This window comes from Rhinatrema bivittatum, chromosome 7, assembly GCF_901001135.1.
Source record: "Rhinatrema bivittatum chromosome 7, aRhiBiv1.1, whole genome shotgun sequence".
Lineage (NCBI taxonomy): Eukaryota > Metazoa > Chordata > Amphibia > Gymnophiona > Rhinatrematidae > Rhinatrema > Rhinatrema bivittatum.
In genome coordinates this window covers 78,595,746-78,622,973 of record NC_042621.1, presented here as the reverse complement: position 1 = coordinate 78,622,973, position 27,228 = coordinate 78,595,746, and the positions used below count along the sequence as shown (strand labels likewise).

General features: G+C 43.5%; 1 protein-coding gene across 5 annotated transcripts in view; it reads left to right on the top strand.

The window, feature by feature from the left end:
- RPGRIP1L (RPGRIP1 like) overlaps positions 1–27,228 on the top strand; it is a 375,908-nt gene that overhangs the window by 146,538 nt on the left and 202,142 nt on the right. For all 5 annotated transcript variants that reach the window (XM_029608561.1, XM_029608562.1, XM_029608558.1 and 2 more), the window contains 2 exons: positions 22,681–22,787; positions 23,006–23,056. In XM_029608561.1, the coding sequence (XP_029464421.1) occupies positions 22,681–22,787; positions 23,006–23,056 (158 nt within the window). The remainder of the gene's footprint in view (positions 1–22,680; positions 22,788–23,005; positions 23,057–27,228) is intronic.

The window sequence follows — 27,228 nt, the reverse complement described above, 5'->3', positions numbered from 1 at the left end:
TATCTTTTTTTCTTCCCTTTCTAACCTGTATCCCTTACCATAAACGCACTGTATAGAAACTTTCAAAAGAGATTAAAAGTAACTGACTTAAAAAAAAAACAAAATTTTAGTGCTGTACATAAAAATGAGATAAACTCTTTATTTAAAAAAAAGGAAAAACTAGGTGCTACTTCATCCCCCAAAAATAAAAACTAAATCTCATTTAAAAATTATTCTGAATATGAACATTGAGAATGTTTTCACTATATATTTAAGAACCAGTACTCTGGTGTATAGTTTTGAATATATAGGATTGAAAATGTTTCTAGAACAAAATTAATGGTGGTTTATAATACTAAGAATCTGTTTTAATAAACTTTTTTCCTTTATACACAGAATAGAAGAAAATAAGGCCCTAAATATTACTAGAAACTGGAAGTATTTGCTGTCTGCTTTTTCAATGCTTCATTCATGCCAATTCCAAAAAGCTGGATACACATGAATGTACAAGGTCAATATTCAGCAGCTGGCAAGCAGACAATTTGTCCGGCTTAAGTTAGCTGAATAAATTGTCATGGATATTCAGCCAAGCACTGCCAATTAGTACTCACATTGCCATAGATTTTATTATAGATGTCCCCTATTCTAACAGTTGCACTGTTATTTCAGTTGTAGTGGACCGATTTTCAAAAATCGCCCACTTTTTACCCTTCTGAGGACTTTCCTCTGCTCCAGAGCTGGTTCATTTGATATAAAAATATTAAACAATAGAAAATTTAACAATAACAATTATTTTGAGTTAGTGGTGGTACAGAGAAATGATTATTGATGTTCACCTTTTTTGTATAATTTAGTTGTACTTGGGAACTTGAATGCTCTTTTTTTGATTTGTATAATTTATCATCTCTTCTTTCAACATGTCTTTCGGCTTCACGGCCTAGCTGAATATGATTGCTCCTATCACAGAGTTCAATTCACTGCCAAATTCTGGAAGTACTTTTGTTGGAAATATAGGGTTTCTGTGGAATTCTAACTTCAGTTAGTCAGCCAGAATGACTCACTGCTCTCTTGATTAACAAATGTTGGTACCTAATCAAACCAAATCACACTACCTTAACACTTTTCCAAGGTGAGTAACTGAACTGAGCTTTTCAACCTTTTTACTTAGGTATAGACTGCTCCTAGCTTATTTCTAGCTTCTGGCTACTTTTTTCTTTTTTTTTTTGTTTTCATATACAAACATTCTAACTTCTGCTTATTAGCTGCCTTACAGACTATTAAAAATGAACACACTAACTAATGCTTACTAGCTGCCTTACTGACTGACTATTTAAAAATACAGTCTAACTTGTTTATTCGCTGCCTTACTGAGTATTAAAAGCACAAACACACTAAATAATAATCCTAAATAGTTAACTTTGCCCCCAATACTTTTAAAAAAGAAAATGTCCCAAACAAAAACTTACTGATTCCTTTCAGCCACCAGCAAGGTGATCCTCTCCTCTCAGTGCTCTCACGGTTAATGCAACTCCAACGTTGCTCTCTGCTTCAATGACAAGGGGAAATGTGGAAAAGAGGATTTGCATTCAGACAACAACCAACAAGGACTGAACTACTCATTATGGGTAAACAAGCATGGGGGTAGCTTGCTTATTGTGGCGGTTACTACCCTAAACCAATTAAGCCTGATACATCACTTTGAATGCATATACAGCGTTGCTCTCTGCTTCAACGGCAGGGAGAAATGTGGAAAAGAAGATTTACATTCAGACAACATCCAACAAGGCATGGATCTATGCAGTCTGGGTAAACAAGCATCAGGGTAACTTGCTTGATGCAGCGGTTACTACCCGTAACCATTAAGCCTTATGCTCACCTTTGATGCAACTCCAACATTACTCTCTGCATCAATGGCAGGGGGTGGCAGGAAATTTGAATCAAACAGTTACCAACAAGGGCCCTGAACTTGGTGGTTGGTGAAACAGATAAGTATGGGAAAATAAGTGTGGGAGCTTGCTGGGCAGACTGGATGGACCGATTGGACTTTTTCTGCCGTCATTTCTATGTTTCTATGTTTCATAGACCTTCTGGAATAACTAAAATAAACAGACTCTTGCCTGTTCGTAATCATTTCACAATGCAAAACAGTAAATAGGAGTTCACGCAGAGGTTGGCCTGTGGCCTTCAAACTAGTCTGTGTCTGGGTGAGAACTCTGAATCCGTACAGCCTAACCTCTAAATATATCCTCAAGAAAAGTAACAAAAAAATCACTCGTACATAATCCAGCCCTGGATTCAGAGGATTCATATCCACACCTGCTGGATGAAAAGTTTCCTAATCTATAGTTATATTGGTGTCAGCATTAATCAAAACAATGTGTATTACTTGTTGGATATATACATGCATTAAACACTGGTCTCCTTGGGACTAGCAAATATTAAAGACCAGGGCTACTACCATATTTGCAAGAAAATCTAAATTCATTAACGCATTGCTCCCTCTGTGCAATTGGTCAGAATACCCTTATCAAGAATACCTAAACTCAATCTAAGCTTCATGGCACCTGGAGTTTAATTGACCTAGAGGTCTGCCCAATTTAAAACATTAGTAAGGTGTACCTCTGGCCTGCCGGGAGTGTCCACAGCGATTGGTCTCAGTATCTTCTGTCATCCATTGCAATTTCCATGCTGATTGTTGTCTGTGGTTGGGCTTTCTGAATTCTGGGGGACACCTAGCTCATCAGAATATGTAGTCCACCTTTCATTGATTATCAGTTTCAGCCCTAATGCACTCAGTATAGCCTCAGCAGTTATTTGGGTGCCTCTCCATCCCACGATGAAGTATTGTCTTAGGTCTTTCCTCAACGGCCTCTCCCACTCGCAGCATACAGCCTGCTAATCTCCTTAACTTTTAGGCATCTGGATCAGTTAAACTCAGGTGTAGTTCATACCCCCCCACCCCCGGTATAGCGGCCATTTGCTGCTGTGCCAGGGAAGCGTGCTAGCAGTTGGCCGGTGCACAAAAGTTGCTTCTGCTCCAGTGGAGCAGTAAGCAACGAAACAAAAAAAAAAAAGAAAAGGTAGGAGATGGGTTTAGTGGGTGGGGAGGAGAGGGGAAGAGGGGAAGAGGGAAGGGAGTATGGCTAGAGGGGTAGAGAACTCGGGGAAGCCCGATTGCGTCACCGTGCGCAATCTTATAAAATACCCTGCGTGCACCGCCTGCACATGCGTGCGCGGAGTATAAAATCCCTCACGTATGTGCGCGCAGCCATGGGGTTTTATAACATGTGCTTGCATGTTATAAAATTGGCACGTCCATGTATGTGCGCCAGGAAGCTTGTGCACATCTTTTAAAATCTACCCCAGAGTGTATCATAAAAATATTCCATCATAATAATCAGTTATTACATTTCAAAGAGATATAGATATACATATTGTGCAATACAGTGTCTAAGTAAGGCCACCCCCATAGAATAAGGAAATTCTGTGCACTTCAGTCCATAAAATGAAGGATTCAAGATATCGTCTGTGGCAAAGGGTGGTATGATTTCCAGTTATGAGGTCAATGACAAATGATGTGTACAATTCTCACGGCACAGCATTCTGGAAGTACAGCCTCATCACTAATTCAGATATTTGTGTTTATAGATTAATACCTTATATGAGATTAATATAAACTGAAATTAAGTAAATAAGAAAATCTAGAATAAACATCAATAACTTTGTGGATGTAATAATCCGCATATACACAATTTATATGGATATCCAATATTGTTTTGTCATAGTTCAAAGAAGCAGCTACATAATGTTCAATCCCTTCTTTGTTTCCCCACTTTTCTGTAAGATAACACACAATATGCAGACAAAAGCAACCTAGGTGCTCATTCATTCATTCAAACTGTACATATAAGATCATGACACATAATGTAAATCCCAAAAAGTGGAAGGAGGGAAGGGGGAAAAAAATTCACAAGTACTTATAAAAAAAAAAAAAACCCAAAAAAATCCAGTACAGAAAAAAAACCCACAGTAGATTTTTAAAATTTGTGTGTGCGCGTCCATTTGCACGCGCTACCTGTTACGCACACATGGACCCACGATTTTATAACATGTGCGCACATGTTATAAAATTGGGAGTCGGCACGCACAATGGGGTGCACATTTGTGCAACCTGCACGCGCCGATGCCCACAGCCTTTCGCAGTTCCTTCCCTGTCTGCTCCAATTTAGGAGCGGCCTAGGAGGGAACTTCCCTATCCCCTATACTAACCTTGCCGCCCCGTAGCCCTATCCTAAACCCCCCCAAATCCTTATCTTATCTTTTGCGCCTGCTTTGAGCAGGCGCAACCTGCGCATGCCAGCACGCGATCCCCCCCGGCACAGCAGCAAATGGCTGCTGTGCTGGGTGCCTCTAGGCACGCCCTGGGACTTACACACGTGGCCAGGCCTTTGAAAAGACAGGAAACTGAGAGTAGGATAAAATGGTCAATTTTCTCAGTGGAAAAGGGTAAACAGTGGAGTGCCTCGGAGATCTGTACTTAGACCGGTGCTTTTCAATATATATATAAATAATCTGGAAAGGAATGCGACGAGTAAGGTTATCAAATTTACGATGATACAAAAATATTCAGAGTAGTTAAATCACAAGCAGATTGTGATACATTACAGGAAGACCTTGCAAGACTGGAAGATTGGGCATCCAAATGGCAGATGAAATTTAATGTAAACAAGTGCAAGGTGTTGCATATAGGGAAAAATAACCGTTGCTGTAGTTACACGATATTAGGTTCTATATTAGGAGTTACCACCCAGGAAAAAGATCTAGGCATCATAGTGGATAATACTTTAAAATCATCAGCTCAGTGTGCTGCGGCAGTCAAAAAAGCAAACAGAATGTTAGGAATTATTAGGAAGGAAATGGTTAATAGAACGGAAAATGTCATAATGCCTCTATATCGCTCCATGGTGAGACCACACCTTGAATACTGTGTACAATTCTGGTCACCGCATCTCAAAAAAGATATAGTTGCGATGGAGAAGATGCAGAGAAGGGCAACCAAAATGATAAAGGGGATGGAACAGCTCAATGAGGAAAGACTGAAGAGGTTAGGGCTGTTCAGCTTGGAGAAGAGACGGCTGAGGGGGGATATGATAGAGGTCTTTAAGATCCTGAGAGGTCTTGAACGAGTAGATGTGAATCGGTTATTTACACTTTCAAATAATAGAAGGACCAGGGGGCATTCCATGAAGTTAGCAAAAAGGACATTTAAGAATAATCGGAGAAAATTATTTTTCACTCAACGCACAATAAAGCTCTGGAATTTGTTGTCAGAGGATGTGTTTAGTGCAGTTAATGTAGCTGGGTTCAAAAAGGTTTGGATAAGTTCTTGGAGGAGAAGTCCATTACCTGCTATTGATCAAGTTTACTTAGGGAATAGCCACTGCTATTAATTGCATCAGTTCACCAACTGAAACATGCAAGGGAATCCTTATCTGGTGGTTATTTTGTACGGAGGTTTTTCTCTAGGGTAACCGATTTACAGTTATCCTTTTCTTTTCCTCCGTCTATTATTCTTTTATTATTTTCAAAAGTATTTCTGAAAATAATAAAAGAATAATAGACGGAGGAAAAGAAAAGGATAACTGTAAATCGGTTACCCTAGAGAAAAACCTCCGTACAAAATAACCACCAGATAAGGATTCCCTTGCATGTTTCAGTTGGTGAATTGACTAAAAAGGGAAAGAGGTTGGTTAGTGACTAATTAATTGCATCAGTAGCATGGGCTCTTCTTAGTGTTTGGGTAATTGCCAGGTTCTTGTGGCCTGGTTTGGCCTCTGTTGGAAACGATGCTGGGCTTGATGGACCCTTGGTCTGACCCAGCATGGCTATTTCTTATGTTCTTAAATTGTCCCGGTGCCCGTAAGCCTGGCCATGCATGTAAATCCTTGAAAATCTACCCCTTAAAGTAGAAAACTACTACTTTGATTAACTTAAACAATAAAAAAAAAAGAAATCTCACTCTTTTCTATGTGATTTTGATTGCTTAAGCACAAGAACCGGAACTGTTTACCATCCTTTGATGCGAGAAGGAAGGTAGGAGAGAAGAAAGCTTATGAGACAGATTACTACCTATCTCTCCTCTCCCGGCTTTATGAAACTTTTTGCTAAAGCAATAGCAACACAATTAAAATGCAAACTTTAAATTAGATGTTAGCACATACAAAAAACATACACATCTGCTTTGCTAGCAACCTAAACCAATAAAAGATAAAGCTAATTTCCCGGAAAGGAAAAAAAAACTCAGCATTTAGAACTATGCATGAAGAGAAACAGAAAGTTCAAACATTTCATTTTAGTCTAGCCCTGTATTCTGCCAGTTTCACAAAAATCAAGGAAGAGTTTAAGTTATCAGCTGAGGCCAGACACCCCATTGTTTAAGTAAGTATTGGGTGTAGAAGGAATGGGGTCAGCCAACCCCATCAAGTCTGCTGGGAGAGGGAGGTAAATACTGAATGTGAAATCTGGGGTCTGCAACAAATTTTGGCTGTATGTCCTTTTCTCCTACATCGAACGCAAATGCCATAAAACTTCACTGACTGAGAAGCTGGTTCATGCTTCTGATTGAGTGCAGGATTACCGGTTAAAGTCCTGTCACGGATGTATGCAGTGGCGAAATTCTCACTCCCCCTCTCTTCTGGATCATTTGCTCTCCCCTCTCTCCTGTAGGCTCTATATTCCCTTCTTTTTCATTCTCATAATCAGAGGTAGATTTGGGATTACAATGTCTTATATTTTTAATATTTATTTATTGAGTCTTAGATTATAACAAGCATCCACTTTGTAAAAGAAACATTGATGTGAAAAACAACATACATAAGAAATTAAGGCAAAATACATAACATCAGCATTAGTCCCCAAATAATTCAACATGGGTGGGAGGTGAGAAAGGAAAATATTGGAGAAAATATATCAGGAACAAATTAGGAAATGACATAAGCTGTGAAAACCCTGCTCCACTATTGATTAGATGACAAATTAGAAACTCAATGGGAATCAACATTTTCTTGGAATCAACAAAGGCTTTTACCTGTTCTGATACATAAAAAAACAAAACAATCATTATTGTATCTCACAATGCATTTGCAAAGGTATCTCAGGAAAAAGGTAGCACCTATTTCTTGGGTTTCCTGGCGAAAAGCCAAGAATCCCTTTCTTCTTTCCAGAGTCATTTTAGAAAGCTCTGGAAAAATCCTCACTTTCTGACCCATAACAAGGCATTGGAATTCTTAAAATAACTTTTCATAACTAAACTCAAATCATAACTCTGAAGAAAATGAAACCAATAAAGTAGTTCTCTCATTCGTAGATTCATCAAAATGCGTTAACGCATTGATAATGCCCGCTATAACAAAAAGGGGTGTGTTTAGGGAAATTTTAGAATTACTGCACCACGTTATAACATACCACTTTGCATCGGTAGTATTGCGGTAAACTTATCGCACCCTGCGATATTCCTTATTTTTCGCATCTTGCAAGGAGAGAGAGAGAGTGTGCCTATCTACAAGGACTTCATAGTAATGCAGTATTTATATCTCTATAGGAAGGCCATCAAGATGAGGTGTTGGTGGTGGTTTAGGGTGTGGGGACCAGTTTCTCATGTAGAGTGAGACGTACGAACAGCACAGTACACCTTGGTGAAGATTTGACGTCATTTGGAGTGAGGAAAGTCTCACAAAGATGCCATTTCTACTATGTTCTCTCACCCTAGCTTGATGGACTCTGTAATAGAGTACCATCATGCTAGGGTGAGATAACATACTACAAAAGATCAAGAAATACACAGGCACAAATCAAAGGCTCATATATACCTTTCACCTGGAATCCAGCATCCTTGTTGTCAATTTTGTTCCAGGTTCAGACAATGCACACTGGCATTATGCCCAGGGGCTCTGACCTGCGGGGGGGGGGGGGGGGGAGGGGGGCTAATCTCACTGAGGTCTATACTGGGGGTTACCTGAGGGGCTTATCGCCTGTGTGCACACAGGACTACCTTGGGGGCTTACCCAATATAAACACACACAATTTCTAGGATTATTCCTGGGGGCTTGAACCCAGGAGCTTATTCCCTACACAAATTTTGATTCAGTACATCACAGTGCCAGGTACTTAGGACAGTAAGTTCATATGAGCAATAGGAGGATAGAACAAATAAAATCAGATCAAACAGAAGTAATGGTAGATAATAACAATTGCTACAGATATATAAAAAGCTTACATGTTTCCAAAGGATCAGCCTGTGCTATCATGTCTGGAAGCTCGATCTCACTCTCTCTCTCACTGTTATTATTCCTTATACACTAAGGGGTAGATTTTCAAAGGCCCGTGCATGCGTCCACGTGTGCACAGTGATGTTATAACATGCACGTTGCCACGCGCATGCTATAAAATATGATTCCCACGTGCACATGCACACCCGATTTTAATATCGGAATGCACATGTGCAGGCGAATGGTGTCTTGTGCACGGAAGGGGTGGGGATTTTAAAAAATAATGTGCAGCAACACGATCGGGCCTACACTATTTCCCTCCCAGTCTGCTCCAATTAAGAAGCGGACTGGGAGGGAGCTTTTCTATCCCCCTACCTAGCCTTCCTCCCTTTTTCTCTCTCCTCCCCGACCCCTAAACCTACCCTATCGTAATTTTTTTTTGTTTTAGAGCTTACCTGCTCCTCCAAGCAGGAATAAGTTCTGAGCACTGGCCGTCTGCTGGTGCACACTTCCCTAGGACAGGGCCTAATGGCCACTGCCCCGGTTGGCCCCGGCCAGCCCCTTTCAAGGAGCTCGGCACTTCCGCACATATCAGGAGATACACACATGGCCAGGACGTTTTTAAAATGTGCTCGATGCGCAAGACCTGGTCACGCACATATCACTCGGTTTTTGCGTGTGCTGGACTATGAAAATTTGGGCTTAAATGCTTGAGAAAGACAGCAATGTTCCTTCCATCTAAGTTCTTATCAATCTCAGGCACAGCTGTGTGGCCTTCCCTCTCTCTCAATCTTTAATATAAGTGAATTGCTTGTTTCCCATCATAGACCTACTGGAATAACTAAAATAAACTGTTTGTGAACATTTCACAGAGCAAAACAGTAATTAGGAGTTCATTCAGAGGTTGGCCTGTGGCCTTCAAACTAGTCTGTGTCTGGGTGAGAGCTCTAAATCCATCCTCAGCAAAAGTAACAAAAAATGACTCCAACAGTTGCCCTGGGCACAATTCTGCAACAACAATCACTCGGGGGAATCCTGAGGGTCTCCATCCTTCAAGCTTATGTATAGCAGACACCTACAGATTCCTCTTCCAGTGTTCCTGCAGTACCATGCCCCACAGCTAACACTGTGAGGCAAAGCCTTGGAGAACTGTGGCAGAAGACTTGCCAGCTCCTTACGCTGGCTGCAAAGAAATTTAAAAAAAATGTAAAGTGAGGTCCCAGTTGGGACCTCACTTTAAGCCTGGTGATATGGTATGACCAAAAACCTGTATTCTTCGATTGAAGATGCCATCCATGAAATTTGCACCCCATTTTATTGGTCCATTTTCTGTTATTCTTCGGATGAACCCAGTCTGTTCCAGCTTAAACTACCTCCCATGCTCAAAGTCCACAACACATTCCATGTGTCATTGTTCACGCTTTTACTTCTGTCTTGGCCATCACAGTTTATTCCTAAACCTGAAGAGGATAAAAAGTATGAGGTACAGGACATCTTGAAGTCCTAGAAGCAAATTATTTTACCTGATATCCTGGAAAGGATTTGGTCCAGAGGACCACGCCTGGAAACCATCTTCCAGTGTCTCTGCCCCTCGCCTCACCAAGGAGTTTCATTGGCTCTTTCCCCATGTCCAGACCTAAGGGCTTGGGGGAGGGGTACTGTAACACTCAGTTGACTGGGGTAGTCACATCACAGATGACCCATACTCATCCCAAACGCCATCGATGGACGCCACCACCATGACATGCCCCAGGCACATGCACCTACAATTCTATTGAAGGCCCCATGGCAGGAAAACAGAGTGGCACCGGCGGATGATATAAGAGCTAGCTGGGATTTAAACCCCAGCCATGCTCCTAGACAGCGCCTCAGCAACAGATTTCCTGCCATTCTGTGCACTATGTGTTGCCTCTGGGATCCTGCCTTATTTCTTCTTGTTCCCTGTCTGACGTGCTCTGTTCCTGCTCTGCTTTGTCCAGTCTGCCATGCCTCATTCAGCCTGTCCTGCCTCATTCCTCCCTTGCCTTGTTTCAGCCTACCTCCTATCTGCCTTGCCCTGCTCCTGCCGTTATCTTGTCTTCCCCTCTCCTGGACTGATATCTTGTGCTCTGACTTTACCTGGACCTTGATGCCACATCCTCTGACTGTTGTCTGGATTTCGTACACTGCAATCTGCTGCCTGTCCTGACTTGGGCCTGTTTCTGACTACATCTGTCTGATATCCTTGGGACCCTTGCCTAAGTCCTGCTGATGAAGCAGACCTGGTCGTAATTCCAGGCTGAAAGTGAGATCCCAACTGGGCTTCTAGTTGGGCAGTGCCAGTCTTACCTCGGCACAAGGGCTCACACTCCATGACACCTTTAACATTTTGGTCACACTTCTCTGTACCATTTCTAATCTGTAATATCTTTTTTGAGATGCGGTGACCAGAACTGCACACAATAGTCAAGGTGCAGTCGCACCATGGAGTGATACAGAGGCATTATGATATTCTCTGTTTTATTCTCCTTTCCTTTCCTAATAATTACTAGCATTCTATTTGTTTCTTGGCTGCCGCCAACCACTGAGCAGAGGATTGCAACATATCCACGATGACGCCTAGATCCTTTTCCTGGAGTTGACTCCCATTGTGTAACCTTCCATTGTATAGCTATATTTTGGGTTGCTCTTACTACATGCATCACCTTATTCTTGTCTACATGAATTGTCATCTACATTTGGATGCCCAGTCTCCCAAATTCACAAGGTCCTCTTTCAATTTCTCACAATCCTCTTGTGATTTAACAATTTTGAATCATTTTGTATCCTTCTCATCTACAGGTCATTTATAAATACTGAATGTTAAAAAGCAGCAGTCCTAATTCAGATCCTTGGGGCACTCCATAATTCACCTTTCTCCACTGAGAAAATTGACCATTTAGCCCTACGAACTGTTTTATATCTTGTAGCCACTTCTCAAGCCACATTAGAACATTGACTCCTATCCCATGACTTTTTAATTTCCTCATGAGGTACTTTGTCAAATGCTTTCTGAAAATCTAGATATACTGTATTAACTGGCTCATCTTTGTCCACATGTTTATTCATGTCTTCAGAAAAAATGTAGCAAGACTTCCCTTAGCTAAATCCATGCTGACTTTATTCCATTAACTGTTTATATGTTCAGTAATTTTTGTTCTTTAGAATAGACTTTCAACTATTTTTTCTAGACTTGATATCAGGCTCACCAGTCTGTATTTTCCTGGATCAAATCAGGAACTTTTTTTAAAAGCCAGCGTTACATTAGCCACCCTCTAATTTTCATGTACCATAGCAGATTTTAATGATAGTCTACAGATTACCAACAGTAGGTCTCTAATTTCATTTTTCATTTCTTTCAGCATCTGGTCCAGGTGATTTACTACTCTTTACTTGGTTAATTTGCCCATCTTCCAGTGGCACTGAGAGTTGTTTCAATTCTTCTGAATAATCACCTTTAACTATCACTTCTGGCATGGGTATCTGCCTTACATCTTCCTCATTAAAGTCCAAAGCAAAGAATTCATTTAATTTCTCCGCTATGGCTTTATCCTTCCTTAGTGCTCCTTTTACCCCTTGTTTATCTAATGGTCCAACTGACTCCCTCATAGGCTTTTTGCTTCGATTGTACCTGAAAACGTTACTTTCATGAGTTTTTGCTTCCAAAGCAAGCTTCTTTTCAAATTCTGTCTTTGCCTTTCTTATCAGTGTGTTGCATCTAACTTACCAGTGCTTATGCTGTTTCCTGTTTTCTTCATTTGGATCTCTTTTCCATTTTTTGAAAGATGTTCTTTTGGCTAGAATAGCCTCTCTTACCTTACCTTTTAACCATGCTGGCAGTTGTTTGGCTTTCCTACCTCCTAATGTTTAGAATACATCTAGTCTGAGCTTCCAAGATGATATTTTTAAAGAGCATAAACAAAAAGGTGCTCAAAATTTAAAGTAAAAACTTTCAGGGAATGGTATCAGATTTTAAACATGCTTACATTTCTATTTTTGGAATAGAATTTGAGGTGGATTGCTTATAATATTTTTTAAATTTTTAAACAACGTCCACGCCTGATGTAAACTCTTGACCTTTGCAGCTCTCCTTTCAGTTTTTTCCTAACCATTTTTCTCTTTCTCCCAGGACAAGCAGGATGGTAGTCCTCACATATGGGTGTCATCATCGATGGAGACCTATCACGGAACACTTTTGTCAAAATTTCTAGAACTTTGACTGGCACACTGAGCATGCCCAGCATGGCACTAACCCTGCATCCAGCAGAGGTCCCCCTTCAGTCTCCTTTTTTTCCGCACAGCAGTTGCCTCGCGGTTCTCAAGAGCTCTGTGAAAATTCCTCACAACTTTTTCCTCACAGAATTTTTTTCTTCGAATTTCAAAAATTTTTCCCCATCCCTGGGTCCCCCATCGACCATCGACCTCCACAGACGCTGGTAAGTATTTTACCTTGTTCTTTGTGGTCGGTTCCCGGCAGTGCTTTCATCGGTGCCAGACGACCACAGACTGCGCGCCGCCCTTATTTTTTCAAAAAATGGCAACCAGTTTTCGGAAGTGCCCCAAATTCCTGAGGACTATGTCCATTATGGACCCTCATAACGTCTGTGTCTTATGCTTGGGGCCTTCCCACAACGTCCAACGGTGCAACAGCTGTGCCCAAATGACCCTAAAGGCCGCCGGGCCCGCTTGGAGAAGATGGAGCACCGCTTCAAATCTAAGTGCTTGTCTCCATCTACTCCCGCCAAGACTGCACCGAGTCGGAAACAGTTGTCTTCATCGACTCCATTGCCATCGACGTCTCAACATCATCGAGACACCGGTGACCGCCAGTCAACGTCATCTTCACGTTCAAAGGCATCGACATCCTCGGCGCCGGAGAAGGACCAGACCGAGCATCGAGAAAGACATCGAGACACTTCCTCCGGTGCTGGCACCGACAAGACATTGGCATCGGCAGAAGCACTGTCAAAGAAGTCCCGGGGAGAGGAGCTCCCATCCTCCTCTGGACCTGGGACATCGAGGCATTCCCCACCTGTATTGGTGCCAGGAGCCAAGATTCCACAAATACCTGTGGACCCTCTGGCAATGCCTACCGAGCCTCCAACCCCGGCAGCTGTGTTACCCACACCAGCCTTTTGGGAGGAATTGGACCAGATGGTCCAAGAGGCAGTCCTGCAGGCGATTCTAGGCTTTCAATCTCCACTGCCACCAGCTCCCATACCGAGGCCTGACCCGCTGCCTATGATGGTGGCTCCACTGCTAAAGAGGTTGGACACCCTTATCGGCGCACTTCCATCAGTGCCCGCCCCTTCCACATTGATACTGCCACCAGAACCATCGGTTCCTCCACGGGCATCGATTCCTTTGTTGTCGGATGAGGAAGAGCCCCCACCAATGCTGGAGCCGATTCCAAGACCATCGGGAGTCCCTCCACCGTGGCGACCATCGAAAACACCTATACCATCGATGCCACTGCCATCCCCGATGCCACCTCCACCTATCCCGGTGCCTCCAGCATTTCCATCGGTGCCACCTATTGATCCGGCTGGATTTGGACCTCTACCTCCATCTGAAGGGCCACAAGGTAGAGGGGATCCACCTTACGACCCCTGGGGTGATGATTCCTCGGACACTCAAGACTCCGAGGACCTTCTGTCAGAGCCTTCACCCCCAGAACGCCGTCGCTCCCCTCCAGAAGACCTTAATTTTTCTAACTTTATAAAGGAAATGTCTGAAACCATCCCTTTCAGGATACAAACGGAGGAGGATGTCAGGCCTAAAATGCTGGAGATGCTCCAGTTCGTGGATGCCCCCAAGGAAGTTATGGAAGTTCCTGTCCATGAAGTCCTACTCGACTTGTTAAACTGTACCTGGGAGCAACCTGGTACAGTGCCACCAGTGAATAGAAAAACTGACGCTTCCTACCTGGTTCAGTCAGTTCCAGGTTTTCAAAAAAGCCAGCTACCTCACCAATCTGTAGTCATTGAGTCTGCTCAGAAAAAGGCTAAGAGGTCCCGGCCTCATTCTTCTGCCTCTCCTGGCAAAGAGCAGAAGAGTGTTCCAAGGATCGATGCTTATGGCACATATAGCAGCCTATCAGCTGTACATGACACAATACTCAAGAAATCCATGGAAACAAGTCCAAGACTTCTCAGAGACCCTGCCAGACGAGTTTTAGGAGGGACTGACTGCGATCCTCCAAAAAGGTCTTGATGCTGGGAAGTATGAGGTCAGGGTAGCATATGACATTTTCGAGACTGCCTCCAGAATGTCAGCAGTGGGAATATGTGCTAGATGCTGGGCATGGCTGAAATCTTCCGACTTACACCAGAAACTCCAGGACAGGTTGGCAGATCTTCCATGCACAGGAGAAAATCTGGCGAGAAAATTCAGGAGGCAGTGGTACAACTCAAAGACCACCATGAGACTCTGCGCCAGCTCTCCACTGTTTCTTCAGACTTCTCGTCTACCTCCAGAAAACCATTCAGATGTGAACCCAGGAAGTTATCCTACAAACCACGTAGGTATTATCCTCCACCGTCCCGTTCTCATCCCACCAGACCCCATCAAAGAGGACAGGCTCGTCAACACAGACCCCCAAAGACCCTAATACCTCCTCAACCTTTTCCAGCCTCCGGGTTTTGACTCCATCCTAGAGAGCAGCAGTCAAAATCTCCTTCCAGCCATCTTTCCTGTGGGAGGTCGCCTGTACCACTTTGCCAACAAATGGCACACAATTACCACCAACTAATGGGTCCTTTCCATAGTGACCCATGGTTACCATCTAAACTTCCTTACACTGCCCCTGGACTCTCCACCACGTCCGGCGTGGAGTCTCACCGATCATACTCCACTTCTCGAGGCAGAGCTCTCGATCTTCTTGCAAACAAATGCCGTGCAACCGGTTCCACAACTACAACAAGGAACAGGGTTCTACTCTCGGTACTTTCTAATTCCAAAAAACTCAGGCGGCATTCGTCCTATTCTGGACCTTCGCGCCCTAAACAAACACCTCCACAAGGAAAAGTTTAAGATGGTAACCTTGGGCACCATGCTCCCTCTCTTGCAACAGGGAGATTGGCTCTGCTGTCTAGATCTTCAGGAGGCGTATGCCCATATAGCCATATCCCCTCCTCATTGAAAATACCTCAGATTCTTAGTGGGTCACAAACATTACCAATATCGAGTGCTACCGTTCGGCCTAGCGTCAGCACCCCAAGTGTTTACGAAATGCCTGGCAGTAGTAGCATCTTCCCTAAGGCAGCGCACTATCCATGTCTATCCATATCTAGACGATTGGCTACTCAGGGGTCCATCCAAGGAGGGAGTGCTTCAGTCCCTCCATCTTACTATACAACTGCTACAGTCCTTGGGTTTTATCATAAACTATCCCAAGTCACATCTGACTCCGTCACACACTCTCTCCTTCATCGGAGCAGATCTACATACCATTCAAGCCAGAGTGTTCCTCCCAAAGGACTGAGCATGCACTTTCTCACCCTTGACCACATCGGTACAAACTCGCTGCACCACTACAGCTCGTCACCTTCTGACCTTACTCGGTCACATGGTATCCACGGTTCACATTACCCCAATAGCCCAACTAGCCATGAGAGTAACACAATGGACTTTAGAGCACCAGTGGTCCCAATCTGACAAAGCTGTCACACATTGTCCACGTCACCAGCCAGCTTCGACTCTCACTAGCTTGGTGGATTCAGGAATCCAATCTTCGGATTGGACTACCCTTTCAACCCCCAAATCACACTAACCACGGATGCCTTCAACCTGGGTTGGGGAGCTCATATCAATGACCTTCAGACCCAGGGTACCTGGACCAGGGAAGAAAAAAAGCACCAGATACATTTTCTGGAGCTCAGGGCAATAAGATATGCCCTCTTCGCATTTCAGGGTTGCCTAAGCAGCAAGGTAGTCCTCATTCAAACAGACAACAAGCAAGGGAGCACAGGTTTTTACCTACTATGCCAAGAGATGGCGCAGATCTGGGCCTGGGCTCTCCCACATTCCATGTTACTGAGAGCAAACTACCTGGCAGACGTGGACAATCTACTGGTGGACAACCTCAGCTGGACCTTTTATTCCCATAAATGGTCACTAGATCCCACTGTAGCGAACACGATTTTCCACCAGTGGGGCCGCCCGCACATAGATCTCTTTGCGTCAATTCACAGCCACAAAGTAGACAAATTCTACTCTCTACACTGCAGCCACAAGACACCTCCAAGGGATGCCTTCGGCCACTCATGGACAACGGGTCTTCTATATGCCTACCCTCCATTTCCACTCATCAGCAAGACTCTTGTTAAGTTACAACAAGACCGGGGCACAATGATCCTCATAGCCCCTCACTGGCCGCAGCAGGTTTGGTTTCCCATCCTACGCCACTTCTCAGTCCAACAACCAATTCACCTGGGCACGGATCCAACTCTAATAACGCAAAACAACTGACTGTTGCATCATATGAACCTCCACTCCCTGTCTCTGACAGCATGGATGTTGAAAAGTTGATACTACAATCCCTTAACCTTTCTGACAATTTGTTCCAGGTCCTCGTAGCTTCACGGAAGCCTTCTACTAGGAAATCTTATCATTACAAGTGGACAAGGTTCTCCTTGTGGTTCACGACAAAGGAAATAGATCCCTTTTCCTGCCCCACAACGAAGTTCCTGGACTACCTCTGGTACCTCTCGGAGTCTGGCCTACAAACTTCCTCCATCCAAGTGCATATCAGCGCCATAGCCGCTTTCCACAAAGGTATAGGAGATGCCGCGATTTCAGCACAACCCCTTGTAGGGCGCTTTATGAGAGGCTTGCTACAACTAAAGCCTCCATTGTGTCCTCCGGTTCCTGCATGGGACCTCAATGTTGTGCTAGCACGGCTCATGTGACCTCCATTCGAGCCTCTACACTCCTGCGAGCTCCGTCATCTCACTTGGAAAGTGCTCTTTCTAGTTGCTATAACATTGGCTCGCAGAGTCAGTGAGCTAAAGGCACTGGTAACATACTCACCTTATGCCATATTTCTCCACGATCGTGTGGTACTCTGCACTCACTCTAAATTTCTGCCAAAGGTAGTTTCTTATTTCTATTTAAATCAGTCCATAATACTTCCTGCCTTTTTTCCAAAACCTCACTCACACCCAGATGAGCGGACCCTGCATTCCTTGGACTGAAAACGTGCACGAGCCTTCTATTTGAAACGCACTGCAGCCCATAGGAAGTCCACCCAACTTTTTATCCCCTTTGATAAAACCAAACTGGGAGTTCTGGTGGGCAAGCAGACCCTGTCCACCTGGCTGGCGGACTGTATTACCTTCTGCTACCAACAAGCAGGCCTTCCGCTACAGGGACACATGAAAGCGCATTCAGTCAGAGCCATGGCAATGTCAGTAGCGCACCTCCGCTACGTACTTATTGCTGACATCTGTAAAGCTGCCATGTGGAGTTCTCTCCATACCTTCGCAGCCTCGACAAGGCTGGCAAACAGGACTCCATCTTTGGCCAGTCTGTCATACGTAATTTGTTTCCAGTTTAATAATCCAACTCCTACCTGCGACTCTCTGTTGAATTCAGACCCCCCTCATACCCAACAGCACCCCTGTTGTTGTGCCGTGGCACATCGTTGGGTGCTTTTGGTTCACTCTATTCGGGCATCCTGTTGCTAACTATTCACACATATGTGAGGACTACCATCCTGCTTGTCCTGGGAGAAAGCAGAGTTGCTTACCTATAACAGGTGTTCTCCCAGGACAGCAGGATTATAGTCCTCATGAAACCCACCCGCCACCCTACGGAGTTGGGCTCACTTACGTTTTATTATTTTATTTTTTGCTCGTACTTTTGTTACAAACGAGACTGAAGGGGGGACCCTTGCTGGATGCAGGGTTAGTGCCATTCTGGACATGCCCAGTAGGTGCCAGTCAAAGTTCTAGAAACTTTGACAAAAGTGTTCCGTGATAGGGCTCCATCGATGATGTCACCCATATGTGAGGATTTCCTTACTGTTCTCCCTCCAATTATCAAGTCAGATTTGATTATGTTAATAGCTCTATTGCTAAGTGGCCCTAACTGTTACTTCTTTCACCAAATCATGTGTTGTACTAAGGTTTAGGTCTAAAATAGCTTCCCCCTTGTTGGTTGTAGCCGCTGCTCCGTGAAACAGTCATTTACTTCATCTAGAAACGTTGCCACCTTAACATGTCCTGATGTGACATTTATGCCGACAGTACTGAGGTAATTTAAATCACCCATTATTACTGTGTTGCTAATTTTGTTAGCTTCCCTTATTTCTGTTAGCATGTCTGTTCATTCTGGCCAGATAGACCATAGTACACCCCCATTGCTATTCTATTTCCCTTGTCACATGGAATTTCTATCCATAATGATTCTACAGTGCATTTTGTTTCCTGTAGAACTTTTATCATGTTTCATTCTATGCCTTCTGTAACATATAGGGCCACACCTCCCCCAATCTGAGCAATCCTATCATTGCAATATTTTTATCCTTGTATCACAATCAGCGGTAGATTCACGATGTCGGACCGGCCCGGGTATTCGCCGCCCAAGCCGGCCCAGGACACATCACATGGTCTGCTGAGCGCGGCTCTGTCACGGCCGCGCACGGCAGACCATGTGACTTGGGCGATCGGCCCACCGGGGGATGCCCGATTCCGTGATAGGCCAATCCGCCCCTGATCACAATGTCCCATTGGTTATCCTTATTCCACAAGGTCTCTGAGATACCAATTATATCTATCTCTTCATTCAGGGCTATGCATTCTAACTCTTCCATCTTATTTTTTTAAACTTCTAGTATTTATATACAGACATTTCAATGTATATATTTTGTTTATATTAACAACCTGCTTATCAGTTGACATGGATAATTGGAATCTTTCTGTTCAGTCTGCTCTTTATTTAACAGTATCTGGGGTATTTTAGCATTTATTGCATCCTCTCTATTGGGATGACATAACATTCCCGCTTTGTTAGTATCCTTCAGAGATCATTCCGAACCATGTGCTTCTGAGTGACTGTGAGCTTTGTGCCATCATCTAGTTAAAAGCTTCGCTATCTCCTTTTTAAAATTGGTGCCAATAACCTGGTTCCACTCTGGTTAAAGTGGAGCCCATCCCGCCGGAATAGGCACACTGAGCCAAGGATATTAGTATATTGTCCATAAGGACTCCAAAGTTCTTTCCCGAGTAGTGAGACCCCATACAAAACTCAGTATTGTATACCTGTACTTGGGTTTATTATTACCCGTGTGCATCGACATTGCACTTTCCACATTGTTTCATCTGCCATTCAGATGCCTGGTCTCCTAGTCTCACAAGGGCCGTCTGCAGTACCTTGCAGTCTGCTTCTATTTTAACAACTTTGAATAACTTTGTGTCCTCTATAAATCATACCACTGTTCAGTTATCATGACTCGTAGCAATTTACGTATGTCATGTCCCGTACCATTTTAATTCTGTTTATGTATTTAATATATGTGTTCTTTATTGCCTTCCCAGAGCTACGGATGGAAGGGGAGATATAAGTTTTTAAATTTATTTATTTAAAACATTTCTGTACTGACTATATCCATTATTTATTTGATCACCTCAATTGTCATTCCCTTTTCCAGATCACTTTTGAATGTTAAACAGCACAGGTCTCAATACCGATCCCTGTGTTACTCCACTAATGGCCTGTCTCCATTTGGAATACTGACTATTTAGTCCTTCCCTCTGTTTCCTGTCTTTTAACCAGTTAAGAATCTGCAGTAGGACAAGCTGGTTAAAAGATAGGAAACAGAGAGTAGGATTAAATGGTCAATTTTCTCAGTGGAAAAGGGTAAACAGTGGAGTGCCTCAGGGATCTGTACTTGGACCAGTGCTTTTCAATATATATATAAATGATCTGGAAAGGAATACAACGAGTGAGGTTATCAAATTTGCAGATGATACAAAATTATTTAGAGTAGTTAAATCACAAGCAGACTGTGATACATTGCGAGAGGACCTTGCAAGACTTGAAGATTGGGCATCCAAATGGCAGATGAAATTTAATGTGGACAAGTGCAAGGTGTTGCATACAGGGAAAAATAACAGTTGCTGTAGTTACACGATGTTAGGTTCCATATTAGGAGCTACCACCCAAGAAAAAGATCTAGGCATCATAGTGGATAATACTTTAAAATCGTCAGCTCAGTGTGCTGCAGCAGTCAAAAAAGCAAATAGAATGTTAGGAATTATTAGGAAGGGAATGGTTAATAGAACGGAAAATGTCATAATGCCTCTATATCGCTCCATGGTGAGACCACACCTTGAATACTGTGTACAATTCTGGTTGCCGCATCTCAAAAAAGATATAGTTGCGATGGAGAAGGTACAGAGAAGGGCAAACAAAATGATAAAGGGGATGGAACAGCTTCCCTATGAGGAAAGGCTGAAGAGGTTAGGGCTGTTCAGCTTGGAGAAGAGACGGCTGAGGGGGGATATGATAGAGGTCTTTAAGATCATGAGAGGTCTTGAATGAGTAGATGTGACTCGGTTATTTTCACTTTCAAATAATAGAAGGACTAGGGGGCATTCCATGAAGTTAGCAAGTAGCACATTTAAGACTAATCGGAGAAAATTCTTTTTCACTCAATGCACAATAAAGCTCTGGAATTTGTTGCCAGAGGATGTGGTTAGTGCAGTTAGTGTAGCTGGGTTCAAAAAAGGTTTGGATAAGTTCTTGGAGGAGAAGTCCATTAATGGCTATTAATCAATTTTACTTAGGGAACAGCCACTGCTATTAATTCCATCAGTAGCATGGGATCTTCTTAGTGTTTGGGTAATTGCCAGGTTCTTGTGGCCTGGTTTGGCCTCTGTTGGAAACAGGATGCTGGGCTTGATGGACCCTTGGTCTGACCCAGCATGGCAATTTCTTATGTTCTTATTGATTCCTATCCCAGAACTTTGTAATTGCCTGAGGAGTCTCTCCTGGGGGACTTTGTGAAATGCTTTCTGAAAATCCAAATAAACTATATTAACCGGCTTACCTTTAACTACATGTTTGTTTATACCTTCAAAAAAGGTGCCTCCATTGAAGACCTTTTTCAGGTAAACAACTCTGCTTGCTTTTGTCAAAAAACTCCCATTATTCAGAACTTTCATTACCTGGAAAAATGGCCTTGGTCTCGATCATTCTGGATAAATGATGTTTTACTGGAGTAGAATTATTTTAAAATATTTGTCTCCCTTGTATCATTATTAGTAATTTGTGTTTATAGCATCAGTGGATGAATAATAAGAGTCTAAGACAGAATCTATGCCTGATCATCTCAGTTAATTCCTATAATTTCACCTCTTAATTTATCAGGACAGACTCTTCCCTCTTCATTACACTTCCAATTGTTAGTGTAGCAGCATTAAGAGACTCACTGAGGTACCAAATATACTTGGGTAAACGGCATTGTTTACATTAAATATGTCTGTAAGTGGGATGTAGGGTATCACAAAACAGACTGAATCGCTGTAGAAAGTCTAATGCAAGGTTTGTTATATAAAGATGTACCAAACATATCACGTTGTAATAAAGTCCAAGATTCAAAAGGGAGCTAATGAAAGTTCTGAACCCCAACACGAGCCGTATTTTGTCACATGGCTCTCTCAAGGGAAGAAGCAACCAAATGTATGGTGAAATAAAGGAATATATTAGAAACAATTTGATAGAGGTAAAGCAGTTGTTTAGTAATTATACGTACAAAGCAACTGCTTTACCCCTACCAAAATTGTTTCCAATATATGCCTTTATTTGACCATACCATACTATCTATCGGTTGCTTCCCTCCTTGAGACAGCCCTGTGACGAAACACGGCTCGTATCGGGGTTCGGGACTTTCACTAGCAACCTCTTTATATAATGAACCTTGCATTAGACTTTCTACAGTGATTCAGTCTGTGTTGAGATACCCTACATCCCACTTACAGACACATCATTTGAGAAACCCACCTCTCTGCTCCTTATTACCATCGTATTACATTAAATATAACAATAATGTAGGGTAAAGAATGGGCGCATGAGAATTTAAAGTATAGAATTTTGGGAAAGCCTCTTGATTTATTTCTTTAATAAATCTTTGGAAGAGATGTTGTAAGGGAAAGCAGAAAAGTGAAAGTGAATGTAAGCATGCATATGTCCTAGATTCAAGCGGTTTTTACAGCATTCATAGAAAGCAGCTGAAAATATTCAGAATGCTTTAGTTTCTAAAGATTTGATTTAGTGAAGTTTTTGGGTACTTCCCAGGTTCTTATGGCCTGGATTGGCCTCTGTTGGAAACAGGATGCTGGGCTTGTTGGACCCTTGGTCTGACCCAGTATGGCATTTTCTTATGTTCTTATTTTTTCATTTCCCCTTTTCAAAGATCAAAATGAAAAGTTAAGTCAACAAAACAAAGACCTGCAGTTGCGCTATTTGGAACATAAAGAACAACTAGACGAATTAAAAAATCGCATGACATTTTTCACCAAGGTAAACTTTTTTTCTGTTTGGAAATGACTGAAAAAAAAATTCTCTCTTTTTATATGTAGAATAAATCCAATGCAAAAATATGACCACTTTTTTTTTTTTTACTCCTAATGTTAACCATAAGTCATCTATTGAAAGAATGTACCATTTCTTTGGGTGTGTGCCATTCTGTTCTTCAGTCTGGTTTGATGGTTCTCTTTTGTTGCTTCTTTCCGCTTCAGGAGAGTGATATTGATGTCGCAGAACTTAGTGAAGCCCTGATGCTTATCAAGGTAACTCAGAGAAATAGTTTTCTAGTCTGATTCTGCTAAATTTTAATTCTGTAATGGCTCATGTGGCCTTGAGACAGGACTTGCTTTTGTGTGTTCATCTCACAGATAGATGCCCATAGATGAACATATTCAGCATTTCATAAAAGCAGGCAAATCAGTAGGTTATGTGCAAATTTTAATTTAATAACAAATGTGAATTAACTCTTATCTACAGATATGTTGCTTAATGTCTGTGTGTTATAATCTATCATCATTTTATTTCAGATTACTGTAATGCTGATCTGATGTCTGCGGTTTTTTTATCTGCTAATTTTATATATTTGTTTATTACTTGGATTTATTTCCTTCGTCTTTGAATACAGGATTCACTCAAAACAGATTACAGCATATTAGAAATTTAGCATACAAACATTTGTAGCTTCACATTACAAAGGTGTAAATAGTTTTGAGTAGCAGCAACATTATAATACCATTAGACGATTTAACATGCATCTCAAGGTCTAACTCTAAGTAGATCAACATTCTGGACTAATCTCTAACAGCTTTAACTCTATAGTTTCATAGCAAAACCCTGGATTGTAGCAGTCTCCTTAGAAGAGAAGGTCCGTTCTCTGCTTGTACCATTAGTGTCATGCTTGAAATCAGTCGCCCATGCACGTCCAAACCAGTGGTCAAACGTTAGACATGTAGCATTGATGGCATGGATGCCGTCGAGTGCCATTGGGCACCATCAATGTCGAGCACTATGGGCGCCATCATTGCTGTTGAGCACCGTGGTTGCTGTCGACGCTGTCAAATGCTGTGGTTTCCATCAAGCACCACGGGCATCAAAGATACTATTGGGCACTGGGAGCGTCATCAAGCACCATAGATGTAGCAAGTGCCATCGATGTCTTGCTGCCATGGCAATGTTGTGGAAGCTCTGTGAGCGCAGGCTGATGCCATAGTGCTGCAGGCATGGTTGAGACTGGTGGGAGTTGTCTATCAGGTGAATTTTAAAAGCCCGGTCTGTGCCAAAGCCAGGAGATATGAGTATGTCTGGCCAGCACGCATCACGCAGATTTTATAAGGTGCCCATGTACGCGCATATCTCCTGGTATGCTCACCAGTGAGAGAGCCCAAAAAGGGGCAGGGTATGGATTTGGAAGGAGCAAGGGCGGGACATGTGCATTCTAGGACTTTAACATGAAATGTGTGCGAAAGTATTTATATTCACAAGCACACGCTGGGGACTCCTGCCGCATAACTTTACTACTGCTGTAGATGGCATGTAAGTAATAAAACAAAAAAAACTAGGCTAGTCAGCGGGGTTTTAAGGGCTGGGGCTAACAGGGGGAAAGGCAGACTAATAACCTGGGAGGGTTTGGAAGACCTAGCCCTTAACTGGGTGAACTGGGAAAATTAGTACTGGCGTTGGCACACATCCCTTATAAAATTCCCCCACTTAAGCGGTAGAGGTGGCATTTGCGCACACATACACACGTCCATATAAAATTGTGTACACATATACTTGCATTCAGTCTTTTTTATGACATGCATTCATATACTCACGTATGTTATAAAATGGCTGCGTCCTTAGGCGCAAGCCAGCATACGCATGTACATGTGTGCCTGCGCAGCTGTTTAAAATTTACCAACCCTGCCTCCAAGTGCTATGGGTGCTACCAGACACTGTCAAGGCCGTCACAATGGACATCAGTGTAATTGTCAGTGCCACTGATGTTGTGGTATGCTGGGGGCGCTGTTCCTACCATCAAACATGGTAAGCACCATACAGGGCAATGACAGTGTAGAGCACTGTCAGCATGCAAGCCATGCCTTGAAATTGGGCTATCCTGGCCAAATGCATAAGTGCAGAGGTGACTGATTGCCAACAGAGGCTATTGACAGGTGGCACCATATGTGTTAGGCACCATGGGGTGCTGTGCAGCATGGTCGGGATCAGCACTACCGCTTACTTCACGATGGTCAGCTCCTTTGCAATGCATCGAATCAGATACTGGCAGTTTTGGTGTCAGTCCATGCCATGGAACATGCCACGACTTAGGCATGGGCTGTTATGCTAGTGTGGAACCAGGGCTAGCACTACTAAGTTGGGCCCATTTGCTTCACTGACGGCAGGGTGAAGCACCACTGCTTGGGTACCAGGCACTGCCGCAGTGCTGAGGTTAAGCACAGAGGCGCCATTGTTACCTGGCATTTTCTATAAACGCTGTGTTGGATACTCTGTAACAATGTTGAGGTTCGTCTGTCCATCCCTGTATGGTCTGCCATCTCAAAAAACAACACGGAAGCCAATCCAATATAGCAGAAATGCGAACAAAGCAGGAGTAGATCGGTGTCAAAGAGAAATTTTATTGAACAAGCTGTAGAATGCAATGCCCAACTCAGGCCGAGTTTCGCCCATCAACAAAGGCTGCTTCAGGGGCTATATCAATTAATATAATAGATTAATATTAAAAATAACATAAAAAGTAATAATTACATAAAAATGTAAATATAATGATATATCTAAAAATATATATGCAAGTACCCACTTATATATTTTTTTAGATATATCATTATATTAACATTTTTATGTAAATATTACTTTCATGTAATTATTTTTAATATTAATCTATTATTTTAATTCTTGATATAGCCCCTGAAGCAGCCCTTGTTGATGGGCAAAACTCTGTCCGAGTCGGGCATTGCATTCTACAGTTTGTTCAATAAAATTTCTCTTTGACACCGATCTACCTCTGCTTTGTTCGCTAGTCTGCCATCTCTGCATTTGTCAAACAGGTATCTCGGGACCCCAGTCTGGGGCATGACTCGTGCCCATACTCGTTCTTGCAGGCATTTTCAGGTATCTACTCTGGTCCAGTATCCTGGGGTCGGCGGAGCAAGCCGCCTGAGATTTTTTTTAAGTAGCACAGAAACATGGCAGATAAAAATGCTTCTCACAGGACAAGCAGGATGGTTGTCCTCACAAATGGGTGACATCGAGGATGGAGCCCACCACGGAAAACTTCTGTCAAAGTTTAAACAGAACTTTGACTGGCCCCTACTGGGCATGCCCAGCAAGGCACTGACCCTGCAGCCAGCAGGGGTCTCCCTTCAGTCTTCTTTTTTCCGCGCAGCAGTTGCCACGCGGTGAAAGGAGCTCTCTTACCACGTTCCTGACAGGAATTCGGTTTTTTTCTTTCCGAAGAAAATTTGCCCCTCAGGGGTCTCCCTTCGACAAATTTTTGTCACCTCCGCGAAAGCCGGTAAGTTTTTTGCCGATTTTCATCGACTGCCGTCGATTTTGGCCCTAGAGGCCTGTTGGCACTTACCAATCCCGCGGCTAAATTTGGCCCTAGGCCATGGCGACGGGGGTTCCGTCGTTGTCCGGATTGCACCCGGACTATGTCAATCACAGATCCCCATCGGGTCTGTGTTCTATGTTTGGGAAGTGAGCATGATGTCCTGACTTGCACTAAATGTGCCCTAATGACACCTAAGGGTCGTAAAGCCAGGATGGAGAAGATGGGGCTCCTCTTCCATGCACCCACCCCAACGCCATCGATAGCATCGACGTCATCGGAACCGGCACCGTCGAAGTTGCACCACCATCGTCAACCCTCCGGTGACCGTCCTCCACCGATGACTTCTCGGCCGTCGACTCCTGTCCCCTCCCCGGATGGGCGAGGAGATCGGAAGGATAAGCATCGCCATCGACGGCACAAGTCTCGGCCCGTCGAGGATCCACAACCATCGACCTCTGAACAGGCCGAGCCACCGACGAAAAAGCCTCTGTCAGACCTGGCACCGTCCACGTCTCGTTCGCAGGCACCGAGGAAACCCTCACCCTCCCGGAGTGCGGGGGCCGTGATCCCACCGGTTACGGTGGTACTTCCGGCCCTGCCTCAGCCTCCCTCTCCCGTCGAGCCGGGTATGGTTACCCCTGGTCTCCGGGCAGAACTGGACCGGCTGGTCCAGGAGGCCATCGAGAATGCGATGCGAAGATTCCAGCCTCCACCGGCACCGCCTCCGGCACCGATTCCGGCACCGCCTCAGGCACCGACCTCAGCACCGACTCTGCCACCGAGGAGGGAACCGACCACCGAGCCTCTAGTGGAAGCGTTGGCACCGATACTAAATCGTATGGAGGCACTCATGCGCGCCCTTCCATCGGTGATTCCAGTAGC